We start from the raw sequence: 22,563 nt of genomic DNA, 5'->3' as shown, positions 1-22,563 counted from the left end.
ATTCAATGTAATGGATCTGGCCTGGTCGCCTTCCCTTGAGCAAGACTTCTCAAGTCCGACTTGCCACAAAGGACCACGTACGCTCGGATAGCAACACCACCGAACTTTATTGTTGCGGCGGATTCGACCATCTTATTTCGTTGAGCAGCAATCGTCGTGCTCCAGAGGCCCTCTCAGCTAACTGACTGGCTTGACTGCTGTCTTTGTACGTTCAACAATGGCGGCCGCCCCACATCGTCGCCCAGGGCTGCCTCACTACCAGCTTACCTCATCTGCTCACTCACTCACTTTTACAAGCTGACGAATGCTAACACAACACTGTTCAAGAGCGATTGTCGGATATCCTTCTTCCCCCTAAGTCGCACCATTGCCGTGTCAGAAATGAGTTATTGAAACTCTCACTGGACCTCGAACAAAGGATACTGCACCACAACCAGAGCATATCAAAGGCCGGCCTTGTGTTTCCGCAAACGGTCCGCACAGACACCACTTGCACACGGCATTTCTGGCTGCATGCCTGCCTGGACCATACGCACTGCTGTATGCTAAGCGCAACAAGACCAACCATTCAGCAACAGAGGCGATGAGTGGGAGTCAAGATTCTCCGTCACCCAAAAGAAGGCTGAGAAGTGGCACCGAATACGAGCCAGTCGAGTCGCCAAAGAAGCGGCGCAAGTCCAGCGGAGAGCAGACGCCTGCACGTATACCAGCTTATGAGTGCAATCTACCACGAGAACTATGGTATCATGTAGCCAAGCATGCTCTACAGTCAGTTTACGACACCCAACAAGTGTTGGAATTCCCACAACTTCAGAAGTTCCCCTGTGCTCTTACCACAACCAGTGGAATTCTACGCAGGCAAGCACTTTTGGCTTTGGGAAGAGAGATACTGTTTGTTAGTATTCAATTTTGGATCTGCGACAAATGTTGCCCTCCAGGTCACTCAGACCAGAAAAGGTCTCTACTAGAACGACACGTCCAAACTATCAACGCTTTCCCACCTTCGTTCTTCTACAGATACAAGGATTCGACCAGCTTTTCAACTGTCCACATCACTCTGAGCTGCTCCTCTTGCCGTGTTAGGCGACGGAGCTCTCGAGACCAGAAGTATGCGTCTGCTATCTTCCCTTACAACAAGCTACAAGTTCTATTGTTATGTAGTCTAATCCAGAAAGAAATTTACATGTACTCGGACATCGAAATTCACCAGAATGTCCATTCGAAGTTGACAAAGCAAATGTTCGACCGCCTCCTGCACCTTATGGCGTCGTTGGTCAAGAACGCACCAGTCAACACCAGCATTCGTATTTCCTCTTCCGGTGACCAGCCAAGCAGATACACTGGTTTAGAACTTCGCCAGCGAAGGCAGTTGGCTGGGACTAGCGATATCCTTGCCTACTACCATTCCCAGATCATAGCGGCCCTTCAAGGTGGTCAACCACCGTATCACGTCTTTCCGATAATATTCGATATATTCGACACCCACTACATATCTCTCAAACAGTGGTCAAACACGTACGACAAAGACAACGCTACCCAGCGCCGTCTTCTGGCACTCAATGGCAACTACGTCGCATTGCTGATGTCAGGCCTCGCACAATACCTCCTCCTCCAACCAAACACACGAGATCGGCAGCGTCACTACACTCTTACCGATGTCAATACGGCCCGTGTCATGGTTTTGCAACGTCGACCAGGTATCTGGAGAAACCTCCTACAAGCGCTAGATTCGAGAGTGGAACCAAGAGTCAACCCGCAACCTGACTCCGATACCGAAGACGGTGCAACACAGGAGCAACGACTAGACCCGGCTTTGTGGTGTAGCATCAAACAAGCATCTGTAGAACTTCGGCTTGCTTTTGCTCGTGCGGCCTTCGTGGTTGGAGATAGCGAGAGCATGCTGAAGGAGAATCATGGGCAGGACCGTGATCCGATCGCTGATATACGCGAGACGTCGATGTTGCGCGGCGGAGCCCGGCAAGACCGGCTTGAAGCTGCGACGAAACATATACACAATGCATGGGTTGATCGTGGTGAGGTTCGGAGCTATGTCGATCAACTTCGTACAGCGGAGGAGAGGTCTCTAGTATTACGCTGGCTGAAGAGGTATGATCCGATGTTCGGAAAGGTGCAGGCGGTTGTGAATGAGCTAGCGGGGAATCAGGCTCGCAAGATAAGGCATGAAGGGGAATGGAGCAGGAGGAGAATGTCAACTCGGATGCCGAAGCCGAAGAGTACGACGACCACAGCGAGAATACGGCCAGCGATGTTGGATGCGAGTAAGAAGGAAGATCTGGAGTTGCTGATCAACGTCCGGCATAGAGAGACATTCGGAGATAGCAGCTGGTACTATTACTGAAGTACTTCAATCTCTTCCGGAACAAAGAACACTCGCGAACCACCATCTAGCAACGAACACTGCGAAGTCTACCCGCCCACCCCACTCCTGGTTGCATCATTACACCTCCCCAACCTCAAAATGCGCCTCCGTCGGCTCCCGATTATTAATCTTCAAAATATCCTGCGGACACGCACTCATAACAACCACACAATCCCTCAACGCCTTAAGCACAACATAATCCCCCCTCCCACTGACAGTCGGATCAAAGCTAATATCCCCACCCGCACTCCTCATCTCGCCGCCCGCATCCCGTAATTTAACAGGGATATTCATCCACAAATTCAACGGATCCGGCGGACTAGGGAAGAACCCAGTAATACCCACGTCGACCTCCAGCCCACCGCGGAAGTTATCAGCGCAGTTATCGTGGTATGTATCAGTTGGCACACCGAGTTCGTGGTACCGATGGATATCACATGCTGCGATGATTGTGTCGTGGACGCAGTGCGGGGCGGTTGTGTCGCTGACCATCTGCAGGATTGGACGGCGCGTGTTGGTCAGGAGGGTGTCGCCGGGAAGCGGGGAGAGGTGGAGTGTTGAGGCGCGGGTGTGGCACATGGAGAGGTATTCGTAGGGGGGTGTTTGGGTTGGTGTTCGGGTTTTGTAGGTTGGGTTTGAAGGGTTGGATGTGGATGTGGAGGTGGATGGGGGGATGATGGCCCATGTGTCGATTACTTGGGTGCCGTGGGTGTTTATTACTTTTATGGTTTGGTTGGTTTTGAGGGGGACGGCGACGCCTGTGCGGGCGGGGATTGTGTGGGTTTTGTTTGGGGGGTATTTTGATGATGGGAGGGAGGACATCTTGTGGGCTTGTGAGTTGACTTTGGTGGACGGAGGTATGAAGCTGTGGTGAGTTGAATTGAATTGGGACGTGATCTATCTATACATGAGTACTTATAGCTCGACCATGACCATGGAGGACACAAGGACATCTGCGCTTTGATCTCAGGAAGAGCGCTGATGTCCGGGCTGAGCGGAGCGGATGTTTGCGCTTCTCCGGGTTCCAACGAACTGGTGTTCGGACTAAGCCTAACGCTACCCCTACACCATGTCCTAGTAAACAACACCGAGGTACTTGCATCTCATAACTGCTGCGAAAGCATTAGGTTCATAAGTTCTACCGTGATCGCGCTTGTTGCGTAGTTGTTCACAGCAGCATAGTATCCTCCCGAGAGTCGCTCTTTCCTGATACGACTCAGCAGGACCCTGATTGTACTAGTGGTTGATTCTGGAGGATACATCCTCAACACGCATGCATCCAGAAGACTCGCTCTTTCATCCCGCACGCTCAAGATGCAACATAACGCTCAGCCACCGAAAGCCTCCTTGTTAGCCTCAATCCATTCTTCCAACCTCATAGCCGGCTTCCCCGTATACCTCTTCACATTCTCAACCCCCTCCTCATACTCCGGCCATTCCCTCTCCATGTCCTGCTTTCCCCCCCACTTCCTAACCATATATTCCGCCAATGGCCTCGGCATATGACCCGCCGCATACCTCTCCACGGCCTCCTCATCGCTAATGCCACTAATCTTCACCTCCCTCCCCAACACCCGTCCAATCACCCCAATCGCATCCACAAGACTAAGTCTCTGCGGCCCAAACAAATCCACCTTCCCCTGTCCCCCCCTCGGCCCCGTCTGTGTCGCCAATATCGTCCCACCCGCACCCCCCATATCCCCCGGCGTGATGAAATCCATCATGTAACCACCCCCATGCAGACTGACCTCGCCCTTCGCAACGCCATCCTTATATCTCAGTAGATTCGTCGCGAACCCGCCAACTCTCAAAGCGACATAATGCTCCGGACCAAAGACTTCATCCAGGTTGATCTCAACTTGTGCGTGGCGATACGATATGATCTCATGTTGTGGTACATTCCGCGGCTCACCACCGCCGTCAGCAGCAATAGAGAAACTACTCAGGAATACCACGAATTCGATGCCCGCGGCTTTGAGTGCCTCGAGCGAGGATCGCATGTGGTCTGAGCTGGCATGAGTGAGGTATATGAACGCTCGGGTTGCGCCGGAAGTCTTGACGGCCGCGGTTAGGGATTCGGGTTTTGTCAGGTCAGCTTGGACTCTGCTGTAACCACCTTGTTGTTCTTGGTCTTGGGTTAGGCCCGGTATAGACTTTGATGGGTCGCGCATGGCTAGGATGACTTTTGCGCCGTGGGAGTGAGCGGTGTGGGCTGTGATGGAGCCGGCGTTGCCTGTTGGGCCGAAGACGATTACTGTTGGTGACATCTTGGTGGGTAGAGGTGGTGTAGTGCTAGTATGGTGGGTTCTGGGAGAGCCAAGAGAGACGTTCCTGGGCCTCGTGGCGAAGGTCGATTTATATGGAATGTATCTCGCCTGCAACTTGGTTGAACTTCAGATAGAACCGGCTGCGGTCATAACGCTCGCCGAGTCGCTGGTGAGGAGGTGTTGCCTTTGATTCGAGTCGTCGATGGGATTGGTTCGGGATCTCGGACATAACAGCAGGAGAGCTTGTGGTTTGGCTATCTCCGGCTGTTTCCTCATACCACCAATTTGGCGGACGAATGAATTGGTCCCTTGACCTGGCTGCTCGTGCTTCGTGCAACCGGTGTGGTTGCAGAGCGAAACTTGCTGGAACTGAGAACCACTTTCTCGGCTCCGAGGAGCTCACAATCACAATCAATTTTTGCGGCACAATGGTCCTTATGAATCAAACGGACGAGCAACACGGACGAATCCTATACAGCGCTCGCGATCCACAACAGGGGTCTTTCGGATCATTGCTAGCTCGCTGCGACTATACTGAAAGCCGTAATTCGAGGCCGCACGCTAATCTTAGAAAGCAATAGTATATGCAAAAAGCGCTAGGGTAAGGTCCTGTAGGCTGAGTATGGTTAGCGACTTTCCTGCCCTTCAAAGGCTAGAGAACCCACGGAATCAGGCTATTACATATACTGGGGTTTCGATACAGCAGTTCGCTGAGCTCGATACACATAGCTGTATCCGACAACTCAGTGGACGTGAGCTGCCAGCGGATCGAGAGGTGGGCAATTTCCCCCAGGCTCTCAACTGGATGTGGTAGGCGTCAGGGACGTAAAACAGACCGGTCAAGACGATGAAAATGTAACATAAGTCTCAACCCATGTGTCAGAAACGCGAGGATCACAGGCCCGTCAAATCAACGATCTCGACACCGCCAGGAAACCGTGGTCTGCCGCGCTTCACGACCGAATTCTCCTGCTCGCCACTATCCTCACCTGGTGCCGGCCTCTTCCTGCTGCCATCAATCGCGCCATTAGCACTTGAGCCAGCGAGCTTTAGAGGCTTTCTGGGTGAATTCAGGTTCGGCAGCTTTTCCACCCGGCATGCAGCGATCGCCTCGAAGTGCTGACCTAAGAACTTTTTCAGCAACTGCTTCTCGTCCCCGCCTATGGTTTTGAGCAGCTTCTGAGCGTCTTGTACTCGAACCGCCAATTCTTGTAAAGTTTTCTTTTGACCGCTCGTGTTCTTCACAACATGCCACGTGTGCGTGCTTGTATGCCGTAGCGTATCGACGGTGTAGCTGCCGCCGCGATCGGTGAAGTAGCTATGTAAATGCGCCCTCCTCTGCTTGTTGACTGCATAATGAAGCTCTGTCCTTGATCCGTCGACCATGAAACGATTGACATGCTGACAGTCGCCACATCCGCAGCCACGAGTCGGTAACGAGTAATTGACAACCCTGCTTGGCTCCTTGCCGACGAACTTCGTGATGTAGTGGCAAAGAATAGAGGTGATGTAAGAGGACACGGCGGGATGGAGAGACGAATCTTCCTCGGTGTTCAATGGTCCGATCTTCCCTGCCATGATTGATGCCGACAAAGGTACGAGCTTGTCTTTGAGGTATTCACCATCACAGCTAGCTAATGCATCCTCCAATACCTGGAGCATTTGCGTCATTGGCATGGAGGTATATTGCTTGGTCATGTCGACCAAATCTTTCAATTCATGGCGCATAATAGTACGGTTCTCCTCCTCGTCTGCCAAGACCTGCAAGTTTGGTCCCTGAGCATATCGCCCGAGACCCATGCTGTATGCATAGGCTAAATCTGGATCAACCGCTGGCTTTGGTTGCGCGTACTGAAAACTCGACCAAAGCATTCTGAGACCCTCCTCCAAGCTATTCCGATGAACCGCGGTCGACACTGTCGCATCGTTCTGCACGAAAATGTGGTATTGCCTTAGGAATGCTGTTTTGGTTTGCGCAGAGCTCTGCTTCAGTAGAGGCATGATTTGATGGGCGACATCCACGTCACAGAAGCAGGCGAGCGACGCTAACGATGTGCCATCCATCTTGTCGAGCTTGCCAGGTGCGCTGAGAAGGCCTTGCAGCATCCGTCTGTGCCATGCACTGAACTCCGCTGACTTCGCCGAGTTCTGATCGGCGCTCCCCGTCTTCCAATATGTTTTCTGGATCGAGTCGAGCGTGTCAAACTTCTTAGAGAAAGAGTCCGCTGCTCGCACCATTGACTCCAGACAGCTAGCATACGCTATAATGCCGCTGGTAGCAATCTGCCTGCCAAGCGCTTCAAGGCACTCGGGATTGAGCTTCTGAACTGCAGGCACCAGGTCGAAGAGATCTGTCCAGTCATGTTCAAGCGTCGCTATGGTGATGCTAGTCATGCATGCATCGCGCTGTTCGTTAGAGGTGTAGTAGGAAGGTATCGAACCGTGCTTGTCAAGCACCCGCTGGCACAATGAGCGCAATTGCTTCTTTGCAAGCTCGGAAGTCCTGGCCTTCTTGCAGAGATCTGGCAGGATGACGTTTGCTCCACCGAAAAGATTGGCGCTCGAAATGGCGACATCAACGCGTTTGGACGGCGGCACAATCAGCACCACCGAGTCACGGTACCAAAATGTAGCCTCTGCGCCAGCATTGCCTGTGAAACTTTCGTGTTCGGATTCGTCGGCAGACTCGTCATCGGTATCTTCAGTTTCTAGCTGACAGGTCTTCTCGTAATCTGGTGTGAAGGCGCATCTTGTGCCGTCGAGCTGTACCACATAGTTGAAGCGTTCTGTTCTGTCATATTCTTCTTCGTAGTCCTCGTCGGATTTGCGAATTTGCTTCTCGAAAGCAGCCAGGTAAATATCGAACCCTAGTGCCTTGCATACATCTCTCAGACACAGTACTTAGGCATGATCTTTTCCTTTCAGTGCAGCGAGATTGAGCCCGTGCTGTGTATATGGGTGCTCAAGCTTGTGGATGAGATACGAGGGATACTCGTCCCAGCCCTGCTCGATCGCCTTTTCGTAAGCAGACAGCAGACTTCTGAGGTGAGTATTCTGATCGCCTGACGGCGCCTTTTGCGGAACATCAGACGTTTGCTGAACGAGGTTGTAAGTCAGTACAAGGCAGTGACCAGATGTAACGGGTTGGACCTCATGAAACACATCAGCGTACCAAGCCGCGAAGGACGTCTCGAACTCAGAGGCTTTGGCGCTATCGTATTGGTATTTTTGTTTGTTATGCGACAGCACCACCGTGCCGCCCTCGTGTTTTGACGGTAAACTCACAACGAGTGTCCCAAACATGCCAGGCGTCTTTTCAGAATCCTGATGAGGCTTGAAGAATGCGCCTTCTTCGTATAGGAGAAGTTTGTAGAGCTCTGCGCTGACATTCTGTCGAGGACACGAAAGACCGAACTCCTGGTAAGCTTTGTCTAGCAGACCATTAACGAACGTCGGCCATGCGGCGTTCTTGATGGAAAACTGATCGGACGCCAGCTCCCAACATTTGCGAACGCTGAGATCGATCAGCGTCCTCACGCCTTTACCGAAAGGACTTTGCTGACATTGTGAGATTAGTGCTTTTGCATCACGATCTGATAAGGGTAGGCCGATGACACCAAGGTTGTTGACAGTCAGGCCAGGATTTGGGTACTGTGGGAGGACGCCCGAGTAGGCAAAAGTTCCATCGGTGAGAATTCTATCGAGCGTGTTTAGCAATTCGTAGTTGAACTCTTCATATGTCGGTAGCTCGTCTTCCTCTGATGGTTGGTCATCACCTCCTCCAAGACCAGTTTCAAAGTTGTGGTTATCAAGTGCAGGGACGATGGCGCCTTCCAAGGGGTTGTGTTCGGACATCGTGGTTGGTGCGGAAGGCGCAGACGATCAATACCTAGTCCATTACAGAGCGTGAACTGAAGTCGTTTTAATTTTGATGAGTAAATCATGGTACCGGAAGCGCAAGTGCGACACGCGTGGCGGACGCGGTCCAGGGGTGGAACGCGTCAAATAAGCTTTGCTTAGCGATGGACGGCTCCTTCTTATTATTTCACAGTGAAAGTTGGCCCAGATGCTCGCTAGCACCTCCTAGGCTGTAAGCACATCAGAGTAACCTAGTTGAATAGCAATCCGGCCAGATCCACCGCTCAATCATCATCATCCAAATCCACGTTCAGCGCATCTGGGTTCGTAACAGCCGCCGGCGCTGCAACCTCCTTCTCAGCCGATGGCGGCGGCCGATTCCCACCCTCAGGTCCTGAACTCGCAGCAACAAACCCGACGGGCGCCCTCGCCTGCCGCTCCATCTGCACCATCGCATCCGCCGTCTCTTCATCGATCTCCACATCTCCATCCCCATTGACCTGCTTCGCCGCCTTCGCCCGCTCGATAGCCTGACTAGCAATATACCCAACGTCAGTATTGAAGCTCGCACTAACGCTCCTCTTGATCCGCAACATTTCCTTGAACGTATCCTCATTCCCATGCGCAACCTCGAATTTCTCCCAGACGTCCCAGAACGCCTTATCCATTCTTGGATCCGCAAATTGGCTGCCATGGCCGTATATCGCGCGCGCACGGTCAATTTCGCCTAAACGTCGTTCCATCTCCGCGAAATTGAGGCACATGTCTTTTGCTTCTTTGTCGGGTAGGGCGGCGATGGCACGCTCGTAGATGGGGCGGGTGGATGTGAGACCGAAGTTCGATGCTGCTTTCGTGATGTAGAAGGTGTACATGGATGATCTGTCTTCGTCAGAGACGGCACTTGTAGCGCGGTCGTAGATGCGCATTGCGGAGCGGGCTAGGCCGCGTTCTTCTTCGAGCTCGCCGTACATGAGGTAGATCGCCTTTGCGAATTTCGGAGGGACGTTCTCAACGGCTTGCTCAAAGAGGTCGCGTAGACGTTCAATGCTGATTTTCCGCTTGACGGCTTTGGTGAGGTAGAGGTTCCAGAGTTCGAAGGCGACAGGGTATGTAAATAGATCCAGACCACGCTCGTAGACCTTGAAGGATTCTTCAAAGTAGGCGTTTTCTTCCAGGAGATTGGCATAGTTGACGACTGTTTGCGGAGTTGCGATCTTGAGCTCGAAGATGCGGTCGTAGATTGATCGGACTTCTTCGAGGGTGGAGACTGATTCTACCATATCGACGTAGAATGACCAGACTTTCCATGACTTGTGCAGACGTTGTTGTGGAGAAAGCGTTTCGTCGAAGTAGTCGACTGTGCTTCGTTTGGGAGCCTGGACTGCTTTTGCCATGACGGCCATCGCATTGTCAAAGTTCTCGTTGCGAAGTTCCATCTCTGCCCATCCAATCCAGGTCTCTGCTAGTTCAAGCACTGATTTGTAGGGGACTCGAACCGCTTTGTCGAGGATGATTCGTGCTGTGTCGAGGTCGCCATGCTCTTCGTAGAACTTTGCGTAGTTAAGCCAGAGCTCGTGGAATTTGCCGATTGCTCTTTTCGGCTCGATAGCTGCAATTGCGTCGGTATATGTTTGCACAACCTCTTTTTCGTTGTCCGCCCAGAGTTGAATCCTTTTCTCCCATTCTGGCACATTGTTCGGATTCTGTCTGAGAAGGACATCGTTGAGCAAGAACGGCCGCCTGTCCATCAGGTATTCGAATCGCATCAATCGCACATCCAGATCGAAATCCTTGTCCGGATCCACCTTCCCCTTCGCCGATCGATCTTGAGCGGCGTCCATCAGCGTGGATATGAGTGATTCCTCAAACTCAACATAGGCATCGAAGACCATGGTGAAGTCTCTCACGGTCATAACCGTCATGATCCCTTCCTCGAACACATCTCTCGCCTGATCAAAATCACCCATCGTAATCCAGTAGGTAGCAAGTCCAGCCCACAGCTTCCCTCTTTGGTCCGGAAACCTCTCAATACCACTCCGAATAATGCGATCAGCGTCAATGCCTGAAACAGAGCTGTCACCAATCTGCCTCGCCTTATTGACCATGAGCTCGACCATATCGTTCCACAGCTGAAAGTCACTCTTGACGTTTTTCGACTGAAACTTCGGGTTATTCAAAATCTCAATATACCTCTTCACAGCATCTCTGTGATGTCCAGTCACAATCAGCAAGTCAATGTAATCCTCCATATCCTCCGGATGTATCTGCACATATCGTGCCCAGACCTTGACAGCCGTCTCTCCACCAGCCGAATTTGCGAACTGCTTGTACAGCTTCCATATCCGATTATGCTGGGTCACCGGCAATGCTCTAAGCGCTGTATCGAACGTCCTCCTCGTCTTGGTGACCAGCGGCTGTCGCAGCAGAAAAGACAGGTACATCTCCCAGATGACCGGCATCTTGTTCAGCAGAACCAACGCCCGCTCAAACAGCGCATTGACCTTGTTGAACTCTTCCTTTGATCGAACGGGATTTTTCTTCTTGAGATGCTTAACCCGGAAATCGAGGTACATCTTCCACAGCTTATATGACCGCGGTAGGTGCATGCATGCTCGCTCCATGACGAAAGCCTGTTCGTGGATTGTGCCATTGCGCATCTTCGCATCGATGTAGGCGAGCCATGGTCGGACACTGCCTGCATTGCGAAATAGATCCTGCTCGTAGATCGCATCGTCGTTGCTGAGGAGGAAGTAGTCCGGTCGAGGTTCCTGGACGATGTCAGCCATGGCGACAGAGCCCATGGCGGCGGTGAACGGTGAGATGCGAATGGCCGGCAGCACGCCGATGTTGAAGGTCGAGGTCAAGATCAGTTCCGCGACAATTTGAAACAGCAGAGTTCAGTTGCGGGAGTTTTGTTGCTGCCTGAGGCGCAAATCAGGCACGTCCGCGCATCTTTTGGCAAGTACCACCGACGAACGTGCTTGCAATTTGATATCTGATCACTTGAAGCACACCACTCCACCGCGTCGCACAACCTCTCTTAGGCGGTGTATCTCACCTGTATCTCGATCCATAGAGCCATATAGCGCCAATATACTCGCGAAGCCTACCACATCAGACGATACATATTTCGACACAATCCAAGCACTTCCTGAACCACCCCTACTCCAGTCCTACAACATATCCGCACCTCCCCTCCTCTCACAAGACCACCACTGCGCACCACTTCTCACCAACCGCCAAAATGGCAACAGCCCTCCAAAACGGCCCCATAACCACAGTCTACGCCCGCAACCTCGAAGAACGCATAAAACCCCCCGAACTGATCGAAGCCCTAACCGAAATCTTCAGCGAATATGGCACCGTAACCGACATCATCGCAAAGACAAACCTGCGCGCAAAAGGCCAAGCCTTCATCGTCTTCGAGGATGCAGAGTCCGCCGCAAAAGCCATCGAGGAAGTCAATGGGTTTGAATTATTTGGGAAACAGATGCAACTTGATTTTGCACGGACGAGGTCGGATGCGACTGTGAAGGCGCAGGAGGGGGAGGGGGGATTGGAGAGGTGGAAGAGGGGACGGCTGGCGGAGAAGGAGAGGAAACAGGCGGTTGAGGCGGCAAGTGGGAAGAAGAGGGCGTTACCCGCTACATCGATACCAGCTGGAACGACTGATGCGTCTCGTCCGGCGAAAGCGGTAAAGGGCGCGGGATTGAAGACCAGCAGTGCGAATGTGGCAGCTGTGATTCCGGATGAGTATCTTCCTCCTAATAAGATTCTGTTCTTGAGGGATATTCCGGATAGTTATGATGCGGATGGACTGAGTCGGATATTTGGAAGGTTCGAGGGGTTCAAGGAGGTGAGACTTGTGCCGGGACGGAAGGGGATTGCGTTTGTGGAGTATGAGGGGGAGGCGGGGGCGATTAGTGCTAAGGAGGCGACGGGCGGGATGCAGCTTGGGGATGAGGGGAGGGGGATTAGGGTTACGTATCAGAGGGCGTAGGGGGCAGCATCGTTATCTGTTTGTGGAATAGGTAGAGAGTGGTGGGATGGCATGAATAGTCCGGGAGGGCTAACAATGTCCATTTCTCATGCTTGGTGAAGCGGACCAGAGTGCTTCCACAGCTATCCTCATACAGCGCTAAAAGTACAGCATAAACCTCAGATACCCCAAGCAAGGCGCAGATGGCGTTGTTGCATAAAACTGCTCTCTGGTTCAGGAGCTGGCTCAGGAGCAGGATCCGAATTTCAGAATATCACATCGTCGTCTTCATGCTCCCCAAGCACATCCTTCGGTTCCTCCTCCTCCCCATCTGCATCTTCGTTCTGCATCTTCCCCTTCTGCGCTTCTCTTTGGGCTACAATCTCCGCATCCGCCGCAGCTTGATCTCTCTGCTTCTTGTTCGAGACTTTCTTCAATCTGTAGAACTCCTCTCGATCTAGCTCGTCAAGCTCGGAATTGATATCTATCCATCGTTAGCTCCACTCACTCAATTGTAGAAATTAATTCGCAAACATACACTTAATCGTATTCTCCGTCCTCGGAATAATAACATGCTCAATCGCATTAACCCTCCGATTCACAACCTTGATCGTCTCATCCAAAATCACAAACGCAGTCTGCAAACTCGCCAGCTCAACCAACGTCTCAACCGCCCGTCCATAAACCTCTCTACACCTCTTGATCTGCTGGCCTCCCTTCCCCAACCCCGTGAGCTGGAAGTCGTTGATGTCTTCTTTTAGAACCGATTCAAACTGAGGCAGGAATACACCAGAGACGTTCTCTTGTTTTGTGCGGATGCGGAAGCGGGCGTTCTTGACACTTTCCGTGATTTGGTAGGAGATGTCGCCGCCGCTGGCGTAGGTTACTTCGGCGAGGGAGAAGGCGGCGATTTGCATTACGCGGCCCATTTTGCGTTTGGCTTCGTCGATACGTTTGAGAATTTCTGGGGTGGGTTAGTGGGTGGAGGTATGGTTGCGGTAGTGCGATTGTGTACCTCGGAATCGTCTGTGACTTGTCAGCGTGGGTAAAGTATGGAACTTGGTGGTGCGTACTTTGTGAGAGCTTCACTCTTTCGCTTCAGTAAGCTGTGGCCCGTTTGTGCTCCCTTGAGCTTGCTGTTCATTTGGCCTAGGACTTGCCGGGTCGGAAAGACCGACTCGCGCTGTGAAGGTGTTAGCTGTTGCTGTAGTTGGGAAGGGTATACGTACGCCTGCTCCTGACGACATATTGACGAGTGCTCTAGGTGGTGAAGTTGAGGAAATGAGAAATGTTACAGCTTTCGTGAAGCATGCATGGGCATCGTAACGGCAGCACAGCAGTCGCGAGCACTGTCGTCAGTCGTGCAGATGCCGCTAAGATAGCGCTAGTTCATGGCTCCTGTCGCACATGTTCAGGCATCTTTCACGAAGCAAGGCATGAATGAGGATAGGAGTGTTGAGCACTCATTGCTCCCTGACAGTGAGGACTTGAAGAAACATGTGACTACATACGCATATACCTCACTCGGGCCGCAGACCCAACGCAATCTGGTACCCAACTTCGCAAAGATTGTAGTACAGTCCTCCTACCACGGCGGCATCCAAAAACCTTCACAAACATTCAACATCCAAACCAGATCACTAGTCCCATAATTCAACGATGCGACATCCTGCGTCCCACTACACCTCTTTTCGACCGTACATGCGCCAAGAATCTTGTCGAAGAAATGCCATATGTCGCTGCAGTTATACTGTGCACCTGCCTTGCAATGTATACCTAATCCCGCACAGTTCGATTGCTTCCATACTATGGTTTGCATACCGTTCGCATCGATAGGTGCTTTCTCGCTTGCCCCACACAGTTTTCCGTGGTTCTCGAGAAAGTCGATGTATGCTTCCCTCATGTCACCGTACTTGGGCCTGGAGTCTCCTGTGCCGCATACAGGTGGGTTCCAAGGCGTTGCGGGTGGCCCTTGGCGGGGGAGTAGAGCACTGGGTTCAAAGATTCCTCCAATTTTGGTAGGCGTGAGATCCGTGCCAGTCGCAGGGTTTGGGTTGTCGTTGCCATGATTGTTGTCTGCTGTATATCGATGTGTGGCCATTGCATGGTTGTGCTGCTGGCAGAGCAAGAAAAGGCTCAGAATGTGCCAGACCACAAGCCTGGCCATGCTGCGAGTCAGACAATGTGAGGGATATGCTTTAAATATCATTGGAAAGGGGTTGCTCATCCACCGACGATGCCCTTCGACAGCTGTAGCTATCGCAGGGAGAATGCGCTTGATATGCGCTGGCCAAGTCTGTGCTTAAGAGCTCTTCCTGGTCGCACGTCTCGGCTGACAATAGTTTGCCCGTCCTTTGCTTCAGCAGCATGCCTGAAGCGGCGGCGGCTTGCCGATGCATGAACCACACAAACTGGGCAATTTTCCCAAGCAATATCAGACATTGAGTCCATCCGGCAACATGCTCCGTCATTGCGAAATATGCTACCATCCACAGCACATATCGAGTTGCCGTTGTGCCATGCTGCATCCTTGATCAAGATCCAGAGGGTTGAAGCCGCGCTTTTGCGCACTTCAGACACACAACTGCTGTGTGCTCCTGCCAGTTCGTGCTATATGTCAAAGGCATGGCTAGCTGATGGACTTTGTCCAACATCTGCATATAGCCTTCCGAAAGGTGTTACACATCGGAACGGCACGATGCTCCATTTGCTGTCCTTGCCTATGATGCGATTTTATTGGGTTCAGGTTGACGATGGCGACCGAGCTGTGCCTGTATCATGTCAGTGTATCAGCAATTGGACTGTAATCGTGATAGAAATGTTTGTTAGCGCCGATGGATGCTTTGCAGCTCTAGAATCTAGCTCTCGAAATCACAATTGCCGCTAAGCTCTCAGACAACCACTACCAACGAAGAGCCAAAAAATGATGTTATCAATTCCTCCGCAACTCAATACCAGATACTCCTTGTTCGATGATGTGGCAGCATATCGTCCTTTGTTCCAGCCCTCTCGGCTGCAGCCTCTCGTTCCTTGCATGTGTCATACAAGAAGAAATCAATCAAGATCGGGTTGACTTTCTCCTTCGCTTCCGGATGTTGCTTGATCATCTCCCGTCTAAGCAACTCAACAGCCCAAATACTGCATCCCCTGATCTCGATTTCAAGGTTGTCACCTGATTTGATTTCTTCCTGTCTTTTGATCTTCGCTTCGAGTCGCGGTGAGTACCAAAGCACATTCAGTGACTGCAACATCTGTGGTATCCTATAGTCTGGAAAGATTGTGATGTGCTCGATATCGTCGAAGGTGCCGTACTCTTTGCCATTGAATGCAGCCCACAGGTCCGCTACGAGAATTTGTGCTCTTTTGTAAAGTCGAACGGTCTTACCGTGGAAGGTATGCTCGTCTCGGAACCCTGGAAAATAGTCGACGAGCAAGTTGACCAGACCAGCTGCCGACTTTTTTGCTTGTGCTATGACATTGACGATTGAACCATCAAAGCACTCGTTCAGGACCTGACCTGTCTCGCGAAGAAGAGCAATTCTTTCATCAAGCAGAGGCATTTCTTCGTCAGTGGAGGAACGAAAAACATGTCGAAGCTGCTCGTCTGTTGCTTCAATCCAGAAGGTAGGAGTGGTGATAGGAGTTCCTACTTACCTTGATGAGCCGACGTCCAACCATAGGCTCACCAGATCGCCCGACTCACCTTCTTCTAATGCTCGCTGCAGAATGGCAACCAGTGACATGTATCCTGTCCAATTGTTGCCTTGGTATGTTACCTGAAAGCGTTTCTGTTCATCTAGTACGGACCAGAAGCTGAAGTTCAGTAGATCCATCGTGAAGATGAAATTAATGGTACTTTCATCCTTGGCTTTGGGATGTAATTCATGATCCGACCAGGTCTTGGTAGAGAAGCCCTTTTCTTGCATCATTCTCCATATCGAAGATGCTGCAGCTTTCGTGCCACCTGAGACGATACTAACGGAGATCGAATTGTCATAGATGAATTCTGCTGATTCAAGTACCCTCGTATTTGGAGGTGCATCCGCTGATCCTGAACCAAGACCGAGTGATTGCCGTAGGAGTTCAAGCAGTTCGGGATCAGCTTCGTCGTCTGACATCTTGATCAGTGTCTTGTTGCCAGGATATTTCTGTCGTGAACTTGTTTGTGTGACCGGAAAAAGATGCAGCTGCAGGGCACAGTCAGGGGATGTGGTTGAACCAACGGCAAACGGCCTCCACGGCAACGAGATCTGCATGGCAAACGATAAGCATCATAGTGCGCTCATTTCAGCTTGGCGTAGCGCCTGAAAAGAGTTCCGACTAACTATACTGGCTTGAGTTAGGCCTGAAATTTTAGCTTGACTTTTCTCCGTGAAGCGAGTTGAGAGGAAGCGAGGCTCAAAGTCGAAGTCGCGTAAAGTGCTCCAGCCATGATCATCTTCACTTGAGCATCACCCGCTCGCTTTGATCTTCTGTCTGTCACCTCACTTTGTCTTCACCACGCTCTTTTCGTGTTTGTCCATTACTCCTCTAGATCAAGCCTGCACCTCCCAGCTTGTCATGTTCCTCGATGTAATATAATTCTATTTTCAGTGAGCAAGCATTCTATCGCAATCATGCCACGAGAGAGGTTTCAGCGCCAGTCGCTAGGAGTCATGTACAATACTATGAAGGAGGTGGGTAGACTAACATTGGCCGCAGCTTTGAGATACTGACAGTCGGCAGGCGCGAGTTCTGCTCGTTGGCGCAGGAGGTATCGGCTGCGAACTACTTAAAGATCTGGTCAAGTCTGGCTTTGGCGAAATACACATTATCGATCTCGATACGATAGATCTCAGCAATCTCAATCGCCAGTTTCTCTTCCGACACGAACACATCAAGAAATCGAAAGCGCTGGTTGCGAAAGAAGTGGCTCAAAAGTTTGATCCTCGAGCAAAGCTGATCGCGCATCATGCCAATATCAAGGATGAGCAGTACAACGTCGAGTGGTTCTCTGGATTCAAGATTGTGTTCAATGCGCTGGACAATATCGATGCGCGTAGACATGTGAATCGGATGTGTCTTGCTGCAGACGTTCCTCTCATCGAGTCAGGCACGACAGGCTTCAACGGCAATGTTCAGGTCATCAAGAAGGGAAAGACAGCATGCTACGACTGCAAGCCCAAACAAATACCGAAATCTTTTCCAGTCTGTACAGTCAGAAGTACACCGAGTCAACCTATTCATACCATAGTCTGGGCCAAGAGCTACCTGCTACCTGAGCTGTTTGGTGTGAGCGAAGACCAAGTTGCAGAAGTTGATAGCTCGACAGACTCGGAGAATGCGGAGGAAATCAAGAAGCTGAAAGAGGAGAGTCAACAACTGAGGAAGCTAAGAGAGTCGATGAGCAGCGACGACTTTGCACAGCAGGTATTTGATCAGGTTTTCAGAAAAGATGTGGAAAGACTGCTCAGCATGGAAGATTACTGGAAGAACAAGAAAGCGCCGACACCTCTATCTTACGAGATCTTTGCAACAGGAGCAGAGACCGTGGACGCATCAATATCGAAAACGGATCAAAGAATATGGACCATACCAGAAACATTTGTGGTCTTCAAGGATTCTCTTACACGACTCTCCAAGAGACTGGCTGAAGAGCGGGCACAAGCTGAGAAGACAGGCCTGCCTGAACCAGTGATTGAGTTCGACAAGGACGATGACGATACCCTGGATTTTGTGACTGCAGCGGCGAACTTGTGGTCAGCAGCTTTCGCCATCGAGCCGAAATCAAAGTTCGACACAAAACAGATGGCAGGCAACATCATCCCAGCAATCGCAACCACGAACGCCATGATCGCGGCTCTATGTGTTCTCCAAGCCTACAAGGTCATGAAGGGCGAGTTTGGACGGACACGTGAGATATTCTTGCAGAAAGCGAACATGGTTGGCGACTCCAGCGATCTGCCGAATCCGGAGTGTACGGTATGCAGCAGGACGATGGTAAGAGTTCAGATCGACCTGGACAAGGCGACCGTGAAAGATCTGGTTGAGACACTGAAGAAAGATCTCGGCTACAACACAGAATTTAATGTCAATATCGACGCACCACAGGTCATCATCTACGATTACATGGAGGCGGAGGATGATGAGGAGGCGGCAGAAACGAGATTAGGCATGAAGCTGTCAGAATTTGAGGTCAAGGCAGGGACATCACTGATCGTACAGGATGATGAAGGTGATGAGCCGCGGGTTGACCTGCAACTGTTTGTGGAAAACAAGAAGTCAGAAGAGAGGGACGCTCCAGCACTGAAGATAATACGGAAGGACGATGCAAAGATCGAAATACCACGGAAAGCTCGAAAGCCGGCACCAGTAACAAACGGTATCGATGCTATTGAAACAAGCACAGAAGACCAGGCACCAGCTGCTGCAGGCAACAAGCGAAAACGAGCACTAGAAGAAGATGCAACAGGTACACCAGCCAAGAAGATTCAACAGGCAAAGAGCGGACAGAAAGGAGACGCAATTGAGTTGGACGATGACGGCGAGGATGAAGGAGCAATAGTACTTGATTGAGACGAATACCTCAGCACTTCCGGTCGATTTGCCGAATACGGACACAAATTTTAGGTGGAGAGTTCAGCAGCCTGGACTTCTCGAGCAACATATCCAGCAAAATGAGAACATATTAAATCAGTAATATACGCTTGAAAGAGCTCAGCTAGGACTCCAATGGGGGCTCATCACGGTTGATCTCCACGAGTGTGCTACAAAATGCCTTCGGAAATCACTACAGAAGAGAGACTCCGAATTTGGACGACGTCAGAGCCCTGATCATTACACCCAGAGATCGACGAGATTCCGGATATCATAATCATCGCACTTTCCCATCGAACAGTATACGCGGCGGTAGCGTATACACGGCAGGCACAAGACAGACTATCCCCGTTCCATTCCGACTTTACTAGCCCCAAGCACAAATCAATGCACTGATAATCAACCCGCCGAGCATCGCAAAGAAACCTGCATGGTGCCCTATCAACAGCGGCCTGAGGTGAATTCTTATCGCCATATCTCGTCCCTTGCGTGAGGAGCATTGATAAAACCTGTGTTCAGTTATGCCTACGAATTGGGCCCAATGGCAGAGATTAACTCTGTAAGCAAGTTGGTTGCTATGCGGTTGGCGCGATCAAACGAGCGTTTAGTATGTAATGGCACATATATTCGTCAGGTCGAAGCACTTCTACGTCCGCGGGTTCTAGAAACAACTTCTCCATCTCTGTCACAACACCACGAAGCAGCTTCTTTGCTCTACAAGCTGCATTCGGCATTATCTCGGGTCATACCTGTGCATGCTGCGTCAAGACGATGTCCGCTGGCATGGGCTCCTCCAATTCCAAGCCTTGCTTGGCAGCAGCCTGTGAGGACAGCTCCGTGCCAGCCTTACCTGCTTGACGACCAACAACATCCTGACGACCATTGTCGATACGTGGTTCTGGGTAGGTTCTGCAATTGCTGCCAGCTTCGCCCGAAGAGCCGGTACTTTGAAGCTACTGCACGAGTTTCAAGGAATTGGAGTTGGTGAAGGTACTCAATCTTTCATGGTCTTCTCATGGATCCTGAACCATTTTTCACGCACTCGGCTCGGTCATATGGAATCACAGCCCTAGCGATCACTTCTGTCCCTGCTGTATCTGCTTCGAGCAATCGTGCATGCGGTTTCCGTCATATGCTTGTTTCGCGAGTTGCGGGGAATCCCTGTCTTAGGCCTGCGAATATCCATCTGGACAGGACATCCTAGCAGAATCCTTCATACGTTACGGACCTCTGTCCATTGAGAAAGCATCGACTCGACCAGACTCAGCGCTCTCGAGAGGGGCATGAGGAGGTACGCACCAGGCGGTTCGGCTCCCTACATTTCCGTTGCGGCACCAGGTGTTGCGACATCGATCGACCGAGGCAAGAAGGGAAGTGAAGAGTATTCAACAGCTGGAAGATTCATAGACTTGACTTCAGTCTCTGCTTTGCTAATATACATAATTGACAATCTGTTTGACATCATCGCCACCATGACTGAAGCAATGGATGATAGTATCGGCGCGCCAAATGGTAAGGTCAAGGTTGAATTGACGAACCCCAAGCTGCGTACTCAGCTGCATGAATATGGCCGCCGCAACCGCACAGATGGGCCGTATGCAGATAATCTTGCGGTAGACGCCCTGATCGTGGGTGGAGGGTTTGCTGGCGTATTCATGTTCTACCAACTCAAGAAGCAACTTGGGATCAACACTGTCATCTACGAAGCTGGTACCGATCTAGGTGGCACATGGCGATGGAACTGCTATCGTCAGTCGTACGCTGTCTCTGCGAGTTCTTCTAACAAATTGTAGCCGGCGCCATGGTCGATTCAGAAGTTCCTGAATATCAGTTGAATATTCCAGAAGTCATCAAAGCGTCTGTCCAGCTTCTAAATGTTGAACGATTCATGGGCTGACACGTATCAGACACAATTGGCCAAACAACTATCCAAACTACCACGATCTGCGAGATTACTTCGATACTTGCGACAAGGTTCTCGACATCAAAAGCCAAACAGCTTTCGAGAGTGTGGTGACCGGTGCCCAGTTCAATACTGAAGAAGGACGCTGGTCAGTCGAGACAGCAGATGGTAGAACTGCTAAGGCTAAGTATCTCGTTGTATGCGCCGGGTTTGCTGCTAAGCGTTACGTCCCCGACTGGCCAGGAATCGAGAATTTCACAGGCATCATCCACCACTCCTCGTTCTGGCCTGATGAAGAAATCTCCGTCGACGGCAAGAAGTGTGCCATCATCGGAACCGGTGCAACCGGCGTCCAGCTGACCCAAGCTTGGGGTCCGAAGGCAGGTCATCTCAAGGTGTTCCAGCGAACTCCGAATCTGACCGTGCCAATGCGCCAACGAGATCTCACAGTCGAAGAGCAAGAAGTCGCCAAGAAGTGGTACCCAGAACTCCTTCACCTGCGCGAACATTGCTTCGGAGGTTTCCTCTACACCTTCTCCGAAAAGAGTACATTCGACGATAGCCCAGAAGAACGAGAACAATTCTACGAAAAGCTCTGGCAGGACGGAGGCTTCCGATACTGGCTGGGCAACTACAAGGACTACCTCTTCGACCCGAAGGCCAACCAAGAAGCCTACAATTTCTGGGCTAAGAAGCAACGAGCTCGCATCGATGATCCCAAGAAGAAGGATATCCTTGCGCCGCTTGATATGCCGCACTACTGGGGCATCAAGCGGCCCTGTCTTGAATACGCCTACCTCGAGCAATTCAACCGAGACAATGTCGATATCGTCGATATCAAGAACAACGCCATTGTCAACTTCGATGAGACGGGGATTAACCTCGAAGACGGCACGCACCACGACTTCGACGTTATCTGCATTGCTACCGGATTCGACGTGGTCACCGGTGGTATGACGGCCATGGGCCTCCGTAATATCAACGGCGAATCGCTTGAGGACCAGTGGAAGAGCGCAGCGTACACGTACCTTGGTACGACTGTGGCTGGGTATCCGAATATGTTCCACCTGTATGGGCCTCAGGGGCCCACCTTGCTCTCCAATGGACCTACGACTGTCGAGGTTCAGGGTAGGTGGATCGCGGATGTGATCAAGCGGTGTGAACGGGATGGAATAAGGTATATTAACCCGACGGATGAGGCGAGTAAGGAGTGGAAGAAGAAGATTAACCATTTGAGTGATATTTCGTTGTTTCCTACGACGAAGAGCACGTGAGTGACTGGGTTCTGATGGTGTTGGTAGGTGAGCTAACGGCGTCACAGGTATATGGGAGGCAGCAAGCCGGACAAGGCATTTGAGCAGACGAATTATGCTGGTGGGCTGCATAATTACGGGGAGGATATCCGAAAGGTTTTGCCCTCGTTTGAGGGGTTTCATGTTGTGAAAGCTGCTGCGTGATAAGAGCTTCACTCATCATGGGGGCTGGACGCCATTACGATCGATGAATTTTGACGAAGTCGACTGTAGTCTCTTAAGGCGTCGCAATCAGATCGCTTGCTTATATTCTGTTTCGTGAGCTCGTCACGATCTGTGCATACTAC

General features: G+C 51.2%; 10 protein-coding genes across 10 annotated transcripts; 4 read left to right on the top strand and 6 right to left on the bottom strand.

Annotated features, from left to right (window-relative positions):
- Positions 1 to 1,109: 1,109 nt before the first annotated feature.
- Positions 1,110 to 2,359, top strand: PMZ80_001601 (uncharacterized protein; the record flags this gene model as incomplete). The annotated part of the gene is made up of 2 exons (XM_064870044.1): positions 1,110 to 1,113; positions 1,176 to 2,359. The coding sequence occupies 2 exons, from the start codon at positions 1,110 to 1,112 to the stop codon at positions 2,357 to 2,359; spliced, it is 1,188 nt and encodes a 395-aa protein (XP_064735541.1).
- A 99-nt stretch (positions 2,360 to 2,458) lies between these two features.
- On the bottom strand, positions 2,459 to 3,202 carry PMZ80_001600 (uncharacterized protein; the record flags this gene model as incomplete). Its single annotated transcript, XM_064870043.1, has 1 exon — positions 2,459 to 3,202. One exon carries the CDS (start codon positions 3,200 to 3,202, stop codon positions 2,459 to 2,461), a length of 744 nt encoding a protein of 247 aa, XP_064735540.1.
- Positions 3,203 to 3,708: 506 nt separating this feature from the next.
- Positions 3,709 to 4,647, bottom strand: PMZ80_001599 (uncharacterized protein; the record flags this gene model as incomplete). Its single annotated transcript, XM_064870042.1, has 1 exon — positions 3,709 to 4,647. The coding sequence occupies one exon, from the start codon at positions 4,645 to 4,647 to the stop codon at positions 3,709 to 3,711; it is 939 nt and encodes a 312-aa protein (XP_064735539.1).
- Positions 4,648 to 5,541: 894 nt separating this feature from the next.
- PMZ80_001598 (uncharacterized protein) lies at positions 5,542 to 8,502 on the bottom strand (the record flags this gene model as incomplete). Its single annotated transcript, XM_064870041.1, has 2 exons — positions 5,542 to 7,534; positions 7,631 to 8,502. 2 exons carry the CDS (start codon positions 8,500 to 8,502, stop codon positions 5,542 to 5,544), a joined length of 2,865 nt encoding a protein of 954 aa, XP_064735538.1.
- Positions 8,503 to 8,789: 287 nt separating this feature from the next.
- Positions 8,790 to 11,306, bottom strand: SYF1 (pre-mRNA-splicing factor syf1; the record flags this gene model as incomplete). The annotated part of the gene is made up of 1 exon (XM_064870040.1): positions 8,790 to 11,306. One exon carries the CDS (start codon positions 11,304 to 11,306, stop codon positions 8,790 to 8,792), a length of 2,517 nt encoding a protein of 838 aa, XP_064735537.1.
- Positions 11,307 to 11,749: 443 nt separating this feature from the next.
- PMZ80_001596 (uncharacterized protein) lies at positions 11,750 to 12,505 on the top strand (the record flags this gene model as incomplete). The annotated part of the gene is made up of 1 exon (XM_064870039.1): positions 11,750 to 12,505. One exon carries the CDS (start codon positions 11,750 to 11,752, stop codon positions 12,503 to 12,505), a length of 756 nt encoding a protein of 251 aa, XP_064735536.1.
- Positions 12,506 to 12,750: 245 nt separating this feature from the next.
- VMA8 (H(+)-transporting V1 sector ATPase subunit D) lies at positions 12,751 to 13,731 on the bottom strand (the record flags this gene model as incomplete). Its single annotated transcript, XM_064870038.1, has 5 exons — positions 12,751 to 12,968; positions 13,023 to 13,448; positions 13,500 to 13,510; positions 13,558 to 13,667; positions 13,714 to 13,731. 5 exons carry the CDS (start codon positions 13,729 to 13,731, stop codon positions 12,751 to 12,753), a joined length of 783 nt encoding a protein of 260 aa, XP_064735535.1.
- Positions 13,732 to 15,432: 1,701 nt separating this feature from the next.
- PMZ80_001594 (uncharacterized protein) lies at positions 15,433 to 16,602 on the bottom strand (the record flags this gene model as incomplete). Its single annotated transcript, XM_064870037.1, has 2 exons — positions 15,433 to 16,130; positions 16,188 to 16,602. The coding sequence occupies 2 exons, from the start codon at positions 16,600 to 16,602 to the stop codon at positions 15,433 to 15,435; spliced, it is 1,113 nt and encodes a 370-aa protein (XP_064735534.1).
- A 498-nt stretch (positions 16,603 to 17,100) lies between these two features.
- On the top strand, positions 17,101 to 19,039 carry UBA2 (E1 ubiquitin-activating protein uba2; the record flags this gene model as incomplete). Its single annotated transcript, XM_064870036.1, has 2 exons — positions 17,101 to 17,160; positions 17,210 to 19,039. 2 exons carry the CDS (start codon positions 17,101 to 17,103, stop codon positions 19,037 to 19,039), a joined length of 1,890 nt encoding a protein of 629 aa, XP_064735533.1.
- Positions 19,040 to 20,532: 1,493 nt separating this feature from the next.
- On the top strand, positions 20,533 to 22,420 carry PMZ80_001592 (uncharacterized protein; the record flags this gene model as incomplete). The annotated part of the gene is made up of 4 exons (XM_064870035.1): positions 20,533 to 20,809; positions 20,854 to 20,917; positions 20,968 to 22,233; positions 22,285 to 22,420. The coding sequence occupies 4 exons, from the start codon at positions 20,533 to 20,535 to the stop codon at positions 22,418 to 22,420; spliced, it is 1,743 nt and encodes a 580-aa protein (XP_064735532.1).
- Positions 22,421 to 22,563: the final 143 nt, after the last annotated feature.

Source organism: Knufia obscura (assembly GCF_036327395.1).
Source record: "Knufia obscura strain CCFEE 5817 isolate CBS 148926 chromosome Unknown scaffold_1, whole genome shotgun sequence".
In the NCBI taxonomy this organism is placed as follows: Eukaryota; Fungi; Ascomycota; class Eurotiomycetes; order Chaetothyriales; family Trichomeriaceae; genus Knufia; species Knufia obscura.
Note: the sequence above shows the minus strand (reverse complement) of the source record. Positions and strands in the feature narration are given on the sequence as shown.